At 44.3% G+C, this 18,986-nt stretch overlaps 1 protein-coding gene and 1 long non-coding RNA gene across 20 annotated transcripts; both read right to left on the reverse strand.

Moving 5' to 3' along the window:
- Positions 1-361: 361 nt before the first annotated feature.
- LOC130606919 (uncharacterized) lies at positions 362-2,590 on the reverse strand. Its single transcript, XR_008974107.1, has 2 exons — positions 2,113-2,590; positions 362-833 (listed from the first exon to the last, which is right to left on the reverse strand). It is a non-coding gene; the product is annotated as an uncharacterized LOC130606919 (long non-coding RNA).
- Positions 2,591-3,286: 696 nt separating this feature from the next.
- Positions 3,287-18,736, reverse strand: NFYA (nuclear transcription factor Y subunit alpha). 19 transcript variants are annotated; one of them, XM_057423529.1, is made up of 11 exons: positions 18,516-18,736; positions 16,468-16,581; positions 14,783-14,869; positions 12,399-12,545; positions 10,993-11,124; positions 10,257-10,362; positions 9,664-9,830; positions 8,678-8,851; positions 8,220-8,321; positions 4,716-4,791; positions 3,287-3,892 (listed from the first exon to the last, which is right to left on the reverse strand). In XM_057423529.1, exons 2-11 carry the CDS (start codon positions 16,540-16,542, stop codon positions 3,801-3,803), a joined length of 1,158 nt encoding a protein of 385 aa, XP_057279512.1. In that variant the 5' UTR covers positions 16,543-16,581; positions 18,516-18,736; the 3' UTR covers positions 3,287-3,800. The 19 variants fall into 19 exon arrangements, with proteins under 19 accessions (XP_057279512.1, XP_057279516.1, XP_057279513.1 ...); XM_057423533.1 differs by having other exon boundaries at positions 9,664-9,812; positions 16,468-16,589; positions 18,579-18,734; XM_057423530.1 differs by having other exon boundaries at positions 14,786-14,869; positions 16,468-16,589; positions 18,579-18,733.
- Between the last annotated feature and the right edge of the window lie 250 nt (positions 18,737-18,986).

Genomic DNA, 18,986 nt, shown 5'->3' on the forward strand with positions numbered 1-18,986 from the left:
CTGGAATCATGGCAGGACTCCCAAGAGAGAATTCTGGCACGTTTCTCTATGGGTGATGTGAAAAATATTCTGCTGGAAAGAATACAGGTAGTGGTTTCACTTGAGGGTGAGCTACAAGGTGAACAGCGCACAGGGTGGGAGACAGCTAAATCAAGAATGATGTGTCACTTCCATTTTTGCTTTACAGCAAAAGGTGGTGTACCAAGACATAAAGATCCCACTAGAGGTTATCAAGGACAGGGTAAAACTCCATTATATAGTTCAACACAGAACCACAATATGTACCTGTATGTATCTAGAGGCAGAAGTGGCCAGGAAATTATTTTTTGCCATATGAAATAAAAAAGTCTCAAAGGAAATAAAAAGAAAATAATATTTTATGGATTCCCATCAAAACCACTGAATACCATTTTGTAGGATTGTATTAATCAAAACCAAATGGGTTTGGGACAGCAATTTTTCAAGTCGATGAGAACTAAAAAACAGCTTTTGCACAAATGTTTCCATTCAGTTAAAAGTGTTTTCCAGTCACAGAAACCTTTCACACAGAAAAGCTTTGATAACTCATGTAGAAAACCTGTATAAGGCATAAGAAATCAGCTGAGGGGTCCCAGGGAACCTGAGAGCAGCCCTGGAGCCTGACAGCCCCTGCCCACAAAGGGCAGCAGGGATCCAGATTTCCCATTTGCCACCCCAACTTCATCTCCAGTGATCATCACCCTGGGGATGCTTATTTCCTTGTCCTCTGCGAGTTCTCTTTGTGCTGGTGTTAGCTCTGCTTCTTCATTGCATGAGATGGACACGCCATGAGGATACAGCTCCCCATTCTGGAACTGAAAACAGGTCCACCTCAGCAAAGCAGCCCAAAGCCTTGGGCTTAGTCACAGGATTTTGCTGAACTTACCAATTTGTAACCAACTGCTGAGGTCGGATGTGTCTGGGGTGTGAGGGAGAACACAGCTGAAATGTTGAGGCACATGGATCCACAAACTTTCCCTGACAAAAATACCTGCACTTTCTAATAGTCCAGCATCCCAGTTTTGGTAAGCAAATCTAGTGGGAGCCTAGGGTGTATTTTTTTTCCAAATCACTCTATTTTTAAACAATAGGCAACTATAAACCCAAATACAGGAAACTACTTCTCTCTGGTAGCAACTGATAAAGTGCCAGTCACTGGAGGGCTTGAAACACACAAGTAATGCACTTGACGTGTTTTAGTAAAGAAGGGTCCTGTGGAAAAACATTTGTCTACTTTATAGTATAAACTCCCTTCAGTTTGAACACATGGGTGTAGAATTTACACCCAAAATTAGTTATTTTGACAAAGAAATAACTCCGTATTTCCTTGCCTTTGGTGCTTGTTAATCATACCACACCCATGCTGCAATATAAACCCATAATAAATTACACACACACTGACTGACCTCCTCAATCCTGTTATCATGACGCTATCTGCAAACGTTCATTAGGGATTATGGATAAATCCCAAAAGCCATCTGACTGAGATTTTCATCTGCATTCTAAGAGCTGGAGCCTGAGGGTGCCAAATATGGTACAAAAATAGGTTTAATGTTTTGGTATTAAGATCCCAAGAAGACTCCAACCTCGGTACTGGGTGGCATGGGAGGAAAAGGAACATGAAAAGGCAGAGAACACATCCATGAAGCACAGAAACTCCACTCTGCCTGCCTGCGAGTGCTTGTACAATCCTGAAGGGGGAAGAGGGGTAGGGAAGAAGGAAATTGTGTTGACTGGTCTGGTGTGGCTACATGACAGGAAGCTTTTTGCCATTAATAATAGCTAAAGAAACGTATTTCTGGCTTCCTAAACAGGCTTGCACGAGTGCATCCCTCCCTTCCTGTGCCAGCTTCCCATTTTCTGTTCTTGCATGCTGCTATTTTTAATTTTTCCGAGCTTACCCCACACCAGCTGCATTAACCAGCTCTGTTAAAATGAATGGCTGACACCCTTGTGCTTTGGGTCACTTTTGAGCTGTCTGAAGTGTTGGTGTGGGGACCATACCATTAAGGTCTGACATGATGCACAACAGCAGCGACCAACAGTTAATGTAAGAGGCTGCAGCACACAAATCTGACTCCTTATTTATCCTACTTGTCTGTTTGAAAGCACCTGAACCTTTGCCTGCATAGACCCTCATCAGGATGCAATGGCATACACAGTGACAAGACTGGGGGCCTTCGATCCTAAAGTAATAGAAGATGAATAACCAACTTAATAGAGAAGCTCACTGGTGCACACGTCTTTCTGCCTAAAAAGCTGAAGATGATCTGCTATCATATGAGAAATTCGAGGGTGTTTCTAGGGACAGTTTATCTCTATGGATGTTGTCAGTCCCCTGTCACAAACTATCAAAATGTAACTGCCTGATTTAAAATAAAGACACAAGAAACATTGTCAAATCTTCCTAAATCTGTAACATCTTACAGGTATTTTCCTTCTGTGCAAATGATGGAGACTTGCTCGTAACCTGAACTGCCTATAATGAAGGAAGAATTATCTTCAGACCCAATTTAAATGGGCATCTTTGGTAGCTAAGTTTGGAAAGCACCAGCAGCCCACCCAATCCACTTCTGTTGAGCTGTGGAACCACATTCAGGAATGGTTTAATGGGTACGAGCAGCCTCTGACCATTTGAGACATGACAAACCTTGCTGTGTCTTCAGATAAGCCTGTCAGAGACAGCTGGTTAGAGACCTAGTTCTGGTTTGGCTGTTGAATAATGGTATAAACACATACCTGGCTAATGTCTCACACGTCCTCCCGGCTTCTCCCTCCTTTGATGGCAACAGGAAGACAAGTTGCAGCGCCCAAGGAACTGGCTGCATCAGATGGACAGAGCACAGGATGTTAAGAGGACAGGAGTTTCTTCTAGGACTAAGGCCTCATAGCAGCCTTCCAGTATCTAAAGGGGGCCTATAGGGAAGCTGGGGAGGGACTCTTCATTAGGGACTGCAGTGACAGGACAAGGGGTAACGGGTTAAAACTTAAACAGGGGAAGTTTAGATTGGATCTAAGGAGGAAATTCTTTCCTGTGAGGGTGGTGAGGCACTGGAATGGGTTGCCCAGGGAGGTTGTGAATGCTCCATCCCTGGCAGTGTTCAAGGCCAGGCTGGACGAGGCCTTGGGTGCCATGGTTTAGTGTGAGGTGTCCCTGCCCATGGCAGGGGGGTTGGAACTGGATAATCTTAAGGTCCTTTCCAACCCAAACTATTCTATGATTCTATTAATCAATACCTTCCATTTGGTGCCTCAAAAGGTCTCTTCTGTCCTTCTAGTTAAAACTCACTCCAAATGTAAGATAGCTGCTGAAACAGTTATTTGTTTCTTGTCTCACTTCAAAAGCAGTAAACGCTAAGAGGACTGTTTTAATCTCCGATAGGGAGTACACAAATACAGAACTGATGGTTGGGCACCTTCCTCTGGTACCTGCTGCTAACTGCTAAGAGCACTGCCCTAAGTGCACTATAAGAACCTAACAATCGTATAATAAATCATACTCCCTGGGCTCTGAGTGGGGAGGCAAAGCCTTCTCCTACCCCTTGGCAGCCCCTCCTCAGACACAACCCACCCCACAGCCGCCATCTTGAGACACTGCTTTCCTCAGGCTGTGAGGAAGAGTGCTCTTCACCAGCCAATCAGAGGTGTCCCAGAGCAGCCCCCAGCCAATGAGCACCCTCAGCCTGGCCCCAAGGGCGGGCACAGCAGTGCCTCAGGCAGCAAGATGGCGGATGGGCATGGAGCAGAGGAACACCAAGATGTCCGCTGCCCACAACCTTCCCTCATGGAGGGCGAGAGAGCTCAGCGGCTGCTGGGTGCTCCTCAGCACTGCCTGCCCTGCCCCGTGTCACCGCTGCCGCTTGGCTCAAGAGGTCTGAAAAAGCAGCAAAGCTTGTTCTTGGTTTATAAACTTTTATTAGCTGCAGAGTGTACACAGTACTTACAATTGCATCTATTAAAGACCGAAATACACCTGAAAAAATGCATTATATAAAAAAAATTATAAACTTTTAACTATATACAAACTTTGCCTCACGTTTCATTCCTTTCGGTACCCTCCCCACACCCATTCACAAAGAGAAGACTCCTCTCGCCCCCTTTTAACATGCAGGGCCTTACAGCCGCGTGGCATCGCCTGGGGACCGCTTTCCAAACCCCGTTCTTCACACTCCCATTAAACTGGTTTTTGATCGGTTCGCCACTCCAGTGCTCTCTGGGTCAATCGACCACAATTATGCCCGAGCCTCTTCCTTTATCCTCTCTTTTACGCTCTCCAAAATGGGAGGATCTGATCAAGTGTAGCAAATCTACAAAGAATTCCCGTTTAATTACTAGAGAGGTTTGAACTTGATGACGTCTCCAATTAAACCCATTTACCCAGGAAAAGAAAGCAGTTTTGGTAAACATGGTGTTGACCGATAACTCCAGTCTCGCCAAGCAAACACTACTTTTAGAAGTGATACATATAACCCAAAGCAAAGGAAAAACAGGACAGTAGCACTCAGGCTTTCACATCACTACTGAAAGTATTAACAATAAGACTTCCTATGTAACACAAATCCAGAGGTCTTAACACACATTCTACAACAACGGGTCAGAAAACCTATATAGAAGAGCTTAGTGGGAAAAACATCCTAGCTGCTTTGAAGTTTACAAGTTCTTTAAGAAAAGAAGAAATTATTCATTAAAAAAAATACCTGTCAGAGCAATAATCTTGCTTTCCTGACTTCCAATTTTCAGAAGGAGCTCTCCAGGACGGAGATCAGCTGTGACCTGAAGAGCAGAAACGTTATGGAGAGGCTGTCTTACTCCAGCACAGAAATAAGCCTCCAGCACATGAATATTTCACTGACCAACTGTACAGATGCGCTTAAAAAATATTTACAATAACGCTGCAAATTCAAATAAAGCAGATTTTTTCTTTGTTAGTCCTTCACTAAGAGAGCTACGTATTTCCTGAAATGGGTGAGCATTTCATAGTCGCCAACTGAAGAACAGAAGCACCGTGCTCAAACTGGGCAAGTATTTTAAGGCAGAAGCAACCAACAGCACCAAAGATGCCATTAATGCAATGGAGGTAAACAAATGCCTTTTCAACCACTAGGGAAAACCCCTAACGTTAAGATTTGTGAGCAGAGCCTTAGGTAACTCATAGCATTTAAGACAAAATTAACAGATTTATTTGCATGTCAAGAACTGGCCACCACCTCCCATAGCCGCAGGCGTCAACCGTGTGCCCAAGCTTCCTCCTCAGCCTCAGTTCACCACGTCAGCAGTGGTAACGACAGGAACATGGCACTAAAGCTTCAGGAAAATGAACTGAACTGCACTGAGAAAATCCAGCTGCCTGCAACAAATGCCAGATCTGCATTGCTGTGTTCTTTCACTGGCTATGTACCTCCATGGGTGGCTGACCTAAATGCTGTCATCCTTAGTATCTTGACATGCTCTTCCTCCAAGATTGCCTGTTGGCAATGTAGAATGTAGCATTTCTCCACATTTCTGCTCCCTCTTCTTGCATTCCTTCCCACCTTCTCACACTCTTAGGTCCAGAATTTCTCTTTCTTATCTAAAGTAAATAGAATTTCCAAGGCTCTGTCCTTTTGTATCCTCTCAGTCTTCTACAGTTTGCTGATTTGTCCTCCATTTTGTACTTAGTCATAAGCTTTAAGTGAATGTGAAAAGCAGAGGGGACAAGAAATAATAAGGGCTGGTTTTTTTTTCAAGCTGCATTTACTTGAAAACAGAGTTCACTGACTTTAAACCAGTCTCACCCATCCTTGGCTGCCTTCCTCGAACCCATACTGGCCACTGCAGCTTTACCTATTGGGTTCATCACTACCTCCTCAGTGACAATGCCTGGCAATACTGCCAATCCCATGCTCAACTCCTGGCAGTTTTGTGTTTGAACTACAGACCACAAGAACCGGAAGAGATGGGACGGCAGAATGCAGGTGATACACAGAGCATCTTAGAACTCACACATGATGGGAGGAGAAAGAAAGATGCAAGTATCACCTGTTAAAATGCTTATGAACCACAGTTTCCATCGCCAAATTTCAAATCAGTAAGAATGGAGCAAGCTTATAATCCAGAATGAGCTGTGGAATTCAAGATATGTTTTCTCAGGACACTCAGGCAGAAGCCAGCGACTGGTCATGAAAAATAAAGAGGAGTACTTACATTTAAAAAAAATGGATTAAGTGCCACTTTGTTTTTTATTTAAAGAGGGCAGTCTATCAAAAGCCTAAAGGCTCATCAATATCTGCCTTCCTGTGTTTAACAGCTCCTCAGTTACACCAGGATGAGCCGAGTTAGGTCGCCCGACGCTTCTGCTGCCATAAAATCCCTCACTCCTTGTAGAATGAGAGAACTGTAGAACTGATTTAGAACAGACATCAAGAAACACCATCACAAAGATGGTCAAGTGCTATCACACATTTTATGTCTTTTGGAGGAACCACGCACTGGATGGGCAGGTTAGAAGGAATCCTTTGGAAGAGACTCACTTAAAAGTTTTAAACCTTTCTATACTAGCACCCACTTCTCTTCCAAGCAACAACTACTGGCAATAAACATACCAAAAACCACCCAGAGACTGCTGTTACCAATTAAATCCTTATCCCCGCATCACCCTCTCCCATCTTACTTCTTGGAACAGATACACAATATATCAAGTCCTGCAGGGATCATGAAATATTTCTATCATGGTGATTAGATTGCTGAACTCTTCCCAGAGAAGAGTTTGCTTTTTACATATTTTACAAGGTGAACTTAAAAGAATGCCCCTTCAGTTTCTGCCAGTTCAGAAGTGCAGACGCAACAACAGGGAACAGTCCAGTTGACAGTGAAGTCCAAAGGTGTAAGGAGTGGATGTAAATAACAAGTTTCTGCAGGAAAACAAAGTAGTTTTGTGTGGTGTAGCCACATTGGTGCTGGTTGCTAGAAGCTGGATGAAGTCTCTGTACAGAAGGGCCATAACTCCAAGAAGTCTTTGTTGCCCCTGCTTCAGCATGCCAGAGTTATTGCTGATCACCGAGTCAGCAGCACACTCTCACCTATGGCCAATCTTAATGCAAGAGATGTTTAAAAGAAGGAAACAAAGGCATGAGCACTGCTCAGCCTCTGAAATCCCTGTGCTGGATCAGAAGAGTATACCAAGAAAGTCAGTAAGTTTGAGTGTTTTTTTTCTGTTGAGTGAACTGCAGTTAAAATCCCAACCCACATACTGACAACGTGGTGCTTGTTCTGTAGAAAACGATGGGCTGTGATATGGTGAATGTCCCATTGAAAGACTTGCTTGATACACTGGAAAGAGAGGAGAGACTTGCAGAGGGGACAGGAATCCTACTCAGTTATATTTTTTCTTTAAGCAGCAGTTAGGACACTCTGATCATCTGTGTCATTGCTTCTTCATTGGTCTGAGTTGGATCCTACAGATACAAAATACATACCAGGTTGTAACATCAATATTTTCCTGTAACAGCAGAGAGAAGCATGCACAACTATCAAGAGGAGATACTCCTGACGCTCCTTGATCTCTGAACATGTCATATTTTTCCTGGTGTTTACAGGCCAGTGTATGAGAATGGGATATATAAATCTCAGTAGTTCCTGCTAATGTTTTGTTTCTCGTGATAGAGAAGACCTATTACTGGTTGAGTACCTGGGAAGGATTCTACTTCAGAAAAAGAAATCTTCTGCTGAAGCCACAGCACTGCTTTGAAGCACTAATCAACAACAGAATTGGCTAATTCTACTCTAATGTGTCCCTTCCTTTGAAAACCTGTCATGCACTTTTTATGCCAATCACCATACAGCTAGGAATCAGATATTCACCTCCTCTAATTTTCCAGCAGATGCAGATAAGGTGCCTCTACTTTTAATTCATGTCCTAAAAACATACTTCTGGTATGCAACCAGACTGCAAAGACTGTATTTGTTAGGACAAATACAGCCTTCTCTGATTGTACAACACAGTGAATACATTTCTATCAGTATTACTGTTAAGTTAATTACTCGAGGCAAACAGACACCTGCTCTCTACCAGAGACACTTATTTCTTTACACTGCCTGAAAGGGAACAAGGTCAGCAGCCTAGCCCAAAAAAGAACAAACAGAACAGTACAATTCACTTCCAAAGCGTATAGTAAAGAAGCGAAAGTGGCACTTGTCCAAAGAGCAGACAAACCACCACCAACCTGCATATGAGGGCTGTCTTTTTCCTTTGGTGAGAAGAAACGTCCACCTTCTCCCCGCTTCCTGGCCATGGCATGACGATGCCGAGATTCGTGCAAGTATTTCTGTGACAGGATGAAGCAGGCAATGAGACCAGCCCACCATCTCTACTTCAGCACTCAGAGTAGGGGAAATTCCTGACTGCTAGAAAAGCCTACCCAGTCCCCATCCTTCCCAAAGATGAAGTGTTAACAGTAAATGCCCATTTGCAATGCAGCTACGGTCACATTCAGCAATCAGAAGCAGGCACAGGAAGCACTACTGCCACCAAGTGACTTAAAATTACTCTGATGTAGCTAATGAAGACACAAAAGTAGTAACTGAAGATCACTAAGATTCTAGTCCTCATTTTCCAGCACAAATGATTTTCTATGCCTTTCCCATTGAGCAACCCTGGATTAGATGGGAATTATATTCTCACCCTTCTTTCTTTGGGAATTTTTCCCTCTGCTTCAAGCTTAGCACGTGCCTGCCTCCTCTTCAGGATCCGGTGATACTGCTTGGCGTTTACATAGAGGGGCTCTTCTTCCAGCATTTCTGCCCCAGGCAAAGGTATTCTCTGGATAGCTGGTACTGAGCCAGCTCCAGGTACCATCTGTACAGAGAATGTGGGTTTAGTGCCTGTAGCTGAGAACATAAAGTGAATGCAAAAAAAAGTAACTAAAAAAGAAAACCCATGAACGTGAAAATGGAAAGCGTTTGGGTTTGGTTTAGATAATGCACCTACTTGAATTAAAAGGAGTAATAAAAGTTGTTCTTAAACTGTAGAACAAACAAGAACAAATTTAAAGAAATCAATTATTCATAAGTCATGCTCAGGGATTTTATTTTCTTTTAATAATGGTGAAATTTCAATACCATGTACAATTTATGACCGTGCTACTGTTTCTTGTACAATTAAGCATACAGGACATGCTCACTGCTTCCCTTTCTCTTTGGTTATCACTTCTTTAATTTATATGGTAATTTCTTAAGGATTACTCATAGAGCTGCTGACATCTAGTGGGGACGAAGAACAGAATGCAAGCTAAAAGGCCTCACACTACAAAGGAGTTGGCAGAAAAAGCCCTCTTAGGAATCAGAAAAACAAATACTAAGGAATCCTCAAAAAAAGCAAGAGCTGATTCAGTTTTTTTAAGCCTTATTTATCAGTTAACAACTTATTTTGAATTTCTGTTTCTAGATTTCTGAACTCAATCTGCTGTGGGAGAAAGAAAGCACAGAATACCCAGGTCGCAATAGGACACAGGCCACTGAAGCTCAAAACTTCCCTTGGTTAAATCCTAAATGAATGCTACTGAGAAGACTGATGATATTAAGGCGACGTTAATCTCAGACAACAGTTTGTGTACAGGCAACTTGAAACTTCAAACCTTTAAGAATATCAGTGGAAAGGTCAATACATACCATAACCATTCCACCTGAATTGACAACATTTCCAGCAACCGGCAGCGTTACTGTGACAGTCCCTTGTCCACTACTGGTTGTGTTGGTGTTGGCTCCCGTTTGGACAATCTGTGCTCCAGCCAAACTGGCTGCTGGAATGGTGATCATGCCTGTAACAGGGACTGTCACTTTTAAGAAAAGAAAAGACAAAAACACAAAACCAAAACAAACCAAAAAACACGCACACAAAAAGAAGGGAACACCATTAGTCCCACTTCTGCTTTTTACTCATTCATCCTTCCACAGCATGCAAAAAGATCCAGAAAAGCATTATAGAATCATAGAATAGTTAGGGTTGGAAAGGACCTTAAGATCATCTAGTTTGTATTTGCTCAGTAATCCCAATGTCAGGTGAAAGATGTGTGTACTCCAAGGTGTAAAAGCAAACACCTTTCTATTCTGTTAGAAAACAGCCCTTGCCAAAGAGTTTGTTTGCACTCAGAGCACCCCCAGCACTGCAACTCAGTGTTTTCTTTGACAGTGATTACGAGGCAATGAACACCTGTGGCAGAGATATTGAGAAGTCCTGACTCTCTTCACACCAAAACTCATACCTTGTTGGAGAATGGTTCCATCAGCATTAACTGGCTGATAGACTATGGTCTGGCCTTCAGCTGCTTGTGCTACCTGTTGTCCTTGCACTGCTATTTGTTGCTGGGTCTAAACAAAACAAATAACACAATAACTTTACAAATTGCTCGCTTTTCAACTTTTACAATTCCTGAATTAATACATGGTGCTTAAGGTGTTTCAGGCATCTATTTCTTTTGCTTTATTACCAGCATGAAGAAATAGGATGGAGCACAAACCCACTGAACTGCAGATAAAACACCTCAAGCACATATATCATACTTTTTCTAACAGTATCATATTTAATATTGAAAGAAACAAGTTCTACGTTTCCTGTCTTGCTATGACTATGTTAAAAGAAGAACTATTAATTTCGGTCCTAAACAAAAGAACCAGCAGAAACCCCAGGCATGACTGGACTACATCACAAATGGCGCAAGTATGACATTAGTGATACTTCATGTTTTCAAATTGCAACAAATAGACAAAACCGACCATGAACCAATAAAGTACAGAAACACAATGGATAAAAACATGCAATCTATTTATTCTGCCCCAGAGTTATGTATGAAAACACTACAAAAACATGAAATTTATTCTCAAGTTCTCCTCAATATTAATAATGCCTTTCCCCCTTTTTTCTTAACCACATCTTAAGTCATTTGCCAAGTTTCTCTTCCTGTTCCTCTCAAGAAAACCCTTTCATGCTGGTGCAGTTACCTGTGTCTGGCCAGCAGTAACTGCAGTCTGTGGCTGCTGTATAATGATCTGCTGGGTCTGGCCCTGCTGCCCCTGTACCTGCACAGCCTGCCCACCTTGAATCTGAATCTGACCTGGCTGGACCAACTGAATCTGTGGAAGAAAGAGTCAGAAAGGAACATTAACTATGCCTCTTATTTCTCCCTCCTTGGCCTCAGCATTACCAAATCATCTCTGAGGATGATTTACTGTTGCAAAGAAAATGAAACCACTGATTCTTCTCTTTTTTCCATTTTCAAATGAAGAGTTTTACTTTACTCCTCCCCGTGACACAGCAGTCACAGTCATGCAGAATAGAGGAAACATAATATGCTGGTGTCATTATACCGCAGCAGTTCTCCACTGCTCACACAATAAAACGGTCAAAAGAAGTAAGTTATTTACATGAAACCAGAATAATAATAGTCAGGTGAAAGAGGACTAAGATTTAAGAAATCTGCAAAGTGTTAATTATCCAGCACACAGAAATCCTCCTGGACATAGATAAAAGTTGCCTTCAGCTTTGCAGAGAAGTCTTTCCAGCAATGTGGAACATTTCTTACTTTAAAAAAGAGAAACTGGAATGTGGGTTGAACCTGATGCTTCAGGTACGGATTTTCCTCCACCAAGCAGACTGTAAAGAACCTTACACAAAATATATTGGTTTTCAACAAAAGGGATTTTAAATAAACACTAAATAAACCTTCCAAAACACCGAGACATCAGATGCCTTCCTGGACTGTGCTCAACTTGATTCCTAAATCCCATTTTCAAATCACTAGAACACTTTCATTAAGCCACTGTTACAGCTCTTCCCTTGGCTTATGAGGAACACACTGTGAGCTCCTGTTCGAATTCAAAAACCGTCTTTTAGACAAGTATTACAAATACTTGTAATCTAATAAAATCCATCTTCTATACCTTCTACAGGATTACCTTCTGTGCAATAGGAAAGTTTCAATTTGCCTTCAGCCATCGTGTATTAAATGAACTCAAGCACAAGAGTTATTTTCAAGAAGCTTTCTTCAAGCAATCAATTAATCATCTTTCTGAGCCAAAACTGAGTAGGCACCAGATCACAACTACGCTGTTCAGGGCCAGCTAAAATAGAACAAACACAAGCCCCAAACCAAAAACCCCAAACCAACTCCAGCTGTGTTTTAATGGATCTCATTTAAAAGGTTTGCACCATCCCATAAAATACAAAAATCAAATACACAAAGAATTGCCATTGCATTCTTAACACGCAGCTCACTGCCAAATCCACAGCTGGAGGACAACCGGCTTTGCCCAGTTTAGTTCAAGAGGCAAATACAATATCTGATGAGGTGAGAACATCCCAGTTCATTCTCTGCAGTTTACCTCAAATAAAATGAGGCTCATCTCACCTGCTGCAGCCCCTGTGTTCCAGAAACAGGGACTTGCATGATCGTCTGGCCCTGACCCCCTGGCACGGCCTGCACCATGATAGGCTGGCCCGTTGATGTGATCAGCTGGCCTCCGCTTACTTGTACCATCAGGGGTTGACCCTGGACCTGGGAAAAGGGACAAAAAGCAAACACAACAATGAAAAGTCTGGTGACCTGAAGCCAGAAACTGAGGTGGCTCCCACAGGAGGCTGAACGCTTACCTATTTTAATGCGGTGACCAGAGAAACTGTGCAACAGTCAGTAACCAGGTTCACAATCACCATCAAGTATCTTTAATTTCTAGATTCTTTTCCGTGATGTGCTACTGGATTTAGTACATTATCCTTTTCTGTTGCAGTCTAACCAAAACTTCCAAGTCTAATTGCAATGAAGCATGAAAAGCACAGCTAAATTTTCCCGACACAATAACTACTTTCATGCACAGCCCAAGAGCAAAGTGTAATAAAAGAAACTTCACTATTCACATCACTCCTGCTAATCTTTAATTGGAGTTCCTAATGAGAAAGCTCTAAATAAGCCATTCTGACAGATTCTGAAGTAGCTTCAGCTCTCCCCAATTACATGCTTACAACATTTCCATTTCCTAACTGATATGTTGCGTGGGATGTTCTCAGGGAACCTTTTCATGGGTATTAAGTCAAATTATGAATGTAACAACACAAAGTGTAGCTCAGGAAGGAACAGAGAAAGACAATGAGCAGCTGCCACTTGGCCCAACAACGCTTACAAGTGTATTTGTAAACTCAGCATAAGAGTCTCTGGAGACTGAGATCAGGTATGTCTCTGGTCACTAGGAAACAGGCCAATGAAAAGCAAAGGAAACCTCTCTGTTTAAACACCCTCACCTGCTAAGTCCTCAGAATATATCTTTGCCAATACCATACCTCCATGGCTTAAACGTGAAATGAGTTTTATGAACCAGGTGATGACTCTTGGCCACACTCTCAGTTGTTTAGAAATGATTAAAAAACCTGATTAAACCTCACTGACTTCTTGGGTTTTCTACCTGCAAATTTCAAGACCAGGCAATAGCGAGTGCTACTCCTCTGCAGTACTCAGCACTGCAGAACCCCAGGCTGAACATCAGCACAGAGCTCCAGCACACACTGAACTACCCCTAAAACACTTTACTTTGCATAGTTCAAACACCCAAGTGAATTACATACTAACACATCCACAGCAGCAACTGCGGTTGTACCTCAGTGATCAACACCCCACACAGAATAGTGTGACTTTCCAGTCACCCTTGCACCACTGTTCTGTTCCTCAGCCTGTGGCATACAAGTCCCTACCAAACATCAGCAGTGCTTGCTTTGAATCACAACATAAAGAGAAGGAGACAAGCATGCTCATGGCAGCCAGAGAAGCACAGTCAGCAGTACAATATCCAATAAGCAGAAACAAAAATGATTCATTCCGGGATTCTTGTTAATGTATTAGAGCAAGCAGGGGGAAAAGAGAACAAAAAAAGAAAGGGGGGCCCACAAGGTCAACCAGGAGGCCACAATGACCCAAGCAATTCATGTCAGCCAGCTTTACAGATGAACTCTGAACATAAAAAATGCTGTGTTCAACTTTACACCTGGCAAGACCATTCCAGCCTCCTGGAACTCCCCTCTGAAGAATTCAAACCCAAACAGAATCCAAATCCTGAGTAAGAAATGCCCCACTTCTAAAGTGCTGCAGCTATGCAGGGTTTCTCAGCTCCTTTAAAGCCTCTGACGTGAGCTAATGAAATGGAGTTTGCAAGACAGAAAATACTCCACACTGACACAAACCAGGGTTTGAAATGACCTTACTGTTCTTTCCAGTTTAGGATACACACTTCAGGGTTTCCCTGGGCTGGTCACACATAAATAAGAAATCAGATGTCTCCATCTCACAGAGGCCAATATTGTCCTCAGGTGCCCTTTTTAATCACAGGTGAGAAAGTTTCACTCTCCAAGCTCTACCACCTCCCTGTCTGTAGTGAAAACACAGCTACTCACAGTGGGTATCAGAAATCCCATCTCCCTGAAACTACAGGAAATCTTTTGAGTTATGTATCTGAATTGGTTCTTCCTCATCTTGGTGGCTTTTTTGTCTTTTAAGTCCCATTTCAACCACTATTCACTTTCAGAATATACAGCCAGAATTCCTAGATGCATCAGGGTTTCTGGCATGCACTTGAGATCCAAGGAAAAGCTCTCCGTGGAAAACCCTACACCTTGCATAAAGCACAAATACTACTGCTAGCAAATTTTCCTGTTCCTCTTTCAAACCCTGGAGAAAACACAGCATTAGATATGTGGCGATGGCGAGAGTCATGCAGTGCTCACAAACACAATTAGAGAGATCACCACTACCTGGAGGGTCTGGACTTGCTGGCCTGAGGCGGATGCCACTTGGGCCTCAGTCTGCAGCTGGACAGCAGTGACACCACCCTGCTGCTGGGAATAGGAACAGGAATAGCTTGAAACATGGAAACGCACAGCTCCAACAAGAGACAACGACACTTTGCTGGAAGAGGGTGAATTGAAAATTCATACACACTGCTCTTGGAACATAAGGAATGTGAACATGTTTACAAACCTGAGAAAGGAATACCAACAGAACTGCATACAGGCTTCACTATCCCAAACAGCAATACCTTCCAAAGACATGAGATTATTGTGCAGAATCTAACATCTCAGCCTCAGTGTTTCAGACTGCTGCCTTTCTGCTTAACTCTTCCTTTCACTGCCCATGTTCCTCACTGTGGAGGGGTTCCAGATTTTTGGCAGTCAGTTACAATAAAGGCCATAAATTCCTTCCTGCACAGAGCAGCAGCACAGATGACTCCAGTCATAGCTTCAGCTATGTCATGACCACATCAACGTCTTCCCACGCTGACCTTGAAGGACAATCTTGAGAGGCTGCAAGAGCAGTTGAATCTAAAAGCCTTTTCTATCTTTAGCCTCTTTAGTAAGAGTCCCAAAATATCTGTGTTAACTGTGTTAGCACTGGGGAGATGAAGGACATCTCTCTACTAAAAGCTGTACTACAACAGGCCTGTTAAACGTTTTATTTTAGAGAAACATTTCATGTCATACACAACCCAGGCTTTAAGAGCATGTACTAAAAGTGAAGCAAGCCACAGTATGTATTTACCTCATTGGCACCTATGAAGCGTCAAGAAAACCAAATGTATCTGCTGTAGCAGGTGTTTTTGATAATTCTTTATGTTTAACCTCAAGTACGTTCTTGTTCTGACTAAAAATGTCAATTAAAAGCAATGGGAGAAGCTGGTCCCTGCTATCAGACTGGTGACAAAAGCCCATCTCACTGAAAACATCACCCACTCATTCGCACAACAAAGTAAGAAATTCCCCTTGCCTTGAACTACAGTAAACACAAGCTACAACAAAACCCAGCAGTAGCAGCACAGCTCACCTGAAAATGTGTTATTGTAGCTGAATGGGTGAAATTTAACAGGAAAAATCTATAAGCCCTTAAAAAACCCTGGCCTTTCTCACCTGCACAATAGAACATGAGCTAGAAATGTCTTTCTGGAGGATGAATTAATCCAAAGCTACATGTCTTGCTGCAACTCCTGTGCTGTGTGTTCTTTCTGCTCCACCTGTAGTTCTGAAATGACTGATCTCAAATACTCCTTTTGAGAAAGCCTCTATGGGCTTCAACAAAGCCTATTTTAAATGTGGGGGGAAACTACACTGTTCCTTGTGGACACCAGACTGTTTCTATTAATACTACATTTCTTCTATTTTCAGAGGGGATCTGTTACTTTCCTCAGGTCACCACCAGTTTGCAAACTCCCATCAACGTGGAATTTTGTAGCTTGTATACCTGTAACTTTATTAATAAGTCATTTTTACATCTACTCTGACTTCAAGTCGGATCAGTGACCGCAGATTAGGTGGCTAAAGCCAGGCAAACGCATATCCAGACAGTATCATGAAGCATCAGGCTGGTCCTGTGAAACTCTGAGAGTACAAGATGATGTGTAACAGCTCTGAGCACACCAGCTCACCCGTTCCACCCTCCATACCTGCTGCTGAATCTGTCCAGCCTGCACAACGATCTGCTCTGTGGAGCTGTTACTGTTTGCTGTGTACTGCTCCATAGCGGGTCAGCTCCAGCACGGTGGAAGGCGCACCTCAGCCTGTGTATCTGGCAAGAGAAGTGAACAAAGCCTGTGATTATTGTGCGAAGGTTACTGTTACCTGACAGTGCCTGAAAAGCAAACCATCTGCTGGCACTGATGTCAGAACCACCTCTTTCAAAGCACCCACTAACAGAACTACAATTGGCATTTCAAGAGCAGCTCATTTGACCACGAAGCAGAAAGTACCACAATCTCAATGCTCTCAATATCTTCAGTGCATGAAATAGTAGCTATGAGCCTCTTTCTCTTCCCATTTTACCCTTCAAGTCTGAATATTCTGGGCTGTAGACTGATGCCTGCACTGCATATTGGTGGAGGAGAGGGATGTGATGGTTAAATCCCCTCACCAAACACAAAGTTCAGATGTAAAACCAAGCTGCATTTCAGGAGTTCAACAAAGCAAAGCAGAACTTTCCTTCCCCAACTACACAGCACTCCCTCCTCATCCTTTTCCTCTTCCTCCTTTCCTATATTTGAGGATAACCAGCAGACTTCTCACTGCCCCCAGCCTTTTACTGCCTCAGAGCTCCTGGACTCTTGCCTGCACATATGAGGAACACGCTGTTGAAATAAAACACTCAGTTCCATTACCTCCTTCTCCCTCAGGTTTCTTCTCAGTAGATCCACAAGGGAAGAATTCTTACTCTTACTCTTAATGAGGTATTTGATTTATGCTATGACTGTACAAGTACCTGCTACATTAGTGAAAAGCAGCCTGTAACTTTAATCTTGGAATTCTAAAGCACCAAAACCCCCAGGCTCCCAAAGAAGCACACAAAACCCAGTCACAACTTTAGCTGTGACAGTTGCTGTGGTTACTTGCTGCAGTGCTTCCTGCTCTTTAAACCATCCTTTGTACTTCAGTGCCCTGCATGTGTCTTAAGAATGCATCATTTTTCCATCACCTTACTCCTCACAGTAGCCTAAGAAAACAAAAGGATTTTACTTTCTCTTGGTTTCTTGCACATTAACACCAAACACAGGCCTGGCAGGAGACGGCTCCCACATTCCACTCATCAGGGATGTATTCCAATAGCAGGCCCAGTAAAAGCTGTTTGCCAAAAGCTTTCTGGCTTCCTTAACACCACAACCAGCTCTTGAGCACAGGCCCACCGGGGCTTGGGGATGGCTCTTCACACACCCTGTGCTGAGTCGCTGTCTTGTGTACTTCACATACCGGAAGGGTTGAAATCCCAGCTCTCTGCACTGCCTGCCACCACCCAAAGTCACAAACAGATTTTACAGGCATTTGATCACGGTCCTCCCAAGGGATTATTTAGAATCCCAGACTGGTTGGGGTTGGAAGGGAGCTTAAAGCTCATCCAGCTCCAACCCCTGCCACAGGCAGGGACCCCTTCCACTAGAGCAGCTTGCTCCAAGCCCCTGTGTCCAACCTGGCCTTGAACACTGCCAGGGATGGGGCAGCCACAGCTTCTCTGGGCACCCTGTGCCAGTGCCTCAGCACCCTCACAGGGAAGAGCTTCTGCCTAAGAGCTCATCTCAGTCTCCCCTCTGACAGGTTCAAGCCATTCCCCTTGGCCTGTCCCTACATCCTTGTCCCAAGCCCCTCTCCAGCTTTCCTGCAGCCCCTTTAGGCACTGGAGCTGCTCCAAGGTCTCCCCTTCAGGAGCCTTCTCTTCTTCAGGCTGAACCAGCCCAACTTCCCTTCATTCAAACCCACAGCACCAGCGTTACTGCTCCAGTTTTAGGACCAGGTGATGCACTGCAGGGGCACACACTGCTCCTGGAGCTGCCTCCTCAGCCACTGCTTCCTCCCTGGCCCTGGGCTGCCTGACAGTGCCCTCATGTTCCGTCAGCGTGCTTCATACCTGCACACACACACACTGCCATGGGGCTACAGAACATGTACTAACAGCTCCCTCAGCAGAGCCACACTGAGACCGAACCAGCGCGATAACCCACGCCAGGACCTGCGCTAGTTGAGGGCAGCAGTAATAAACCACGGGGGACCAGGTTTTGTCGGAGCTCCTCACCCGCCACACGGCTGCGGGAGCAACCCAGGGCGGCTCGGCCTCAGCCCGGGGCCTGCCCGGCGGGCACGGCCGCTCCCGGAGGCGGCAGCTCGGCGGCCCCGGGCTCCTCACCCCGCACCACAGCCGGATCCTCCCTACGGAGAGCAGCGCTGCCGGCGACATTTGACGGCCAGGTGCGGGGCGGGAAGGCGGGGTTGGAGAGGGGGGAGCCGCGTCCTGCCCTCGGCTCACACCCGGCACAGCGGGGAAGAGGAGGAGGCGCAGCCCGCGCTGCCCGCGGCCCATCTGTCGCAGCCGGCGGGGCCGTTCTCCGCTCCGCTCCCCCCGCACGGCCGGTGGAGGGCGGGGCGCTGCCGGCTCCCGTCCCAGCGGCCCTGCGGCCACGCCGAGCGCTCTGCACGGCGCTCC

This window comes from Pezoporus wallicus, unplaced genomic scaffold (assembly GCF_028554395.1).
Source record: "Pezoporus wallicus isolate ANWC-B61680 ecotype Strahan unplaced genomic scaffold, APGP_CSIRO_Pwel_v1 contig_13071, whole genome shotgun sequence".
In the NCBI taxonomy this organism is placed as follows: domain Eukaryota; kingdom Metazoa; phylum Chordata; class Aves; order Psittaciformes; family Psittacidae; genus Pezoporus; species Pezoporus wallicus.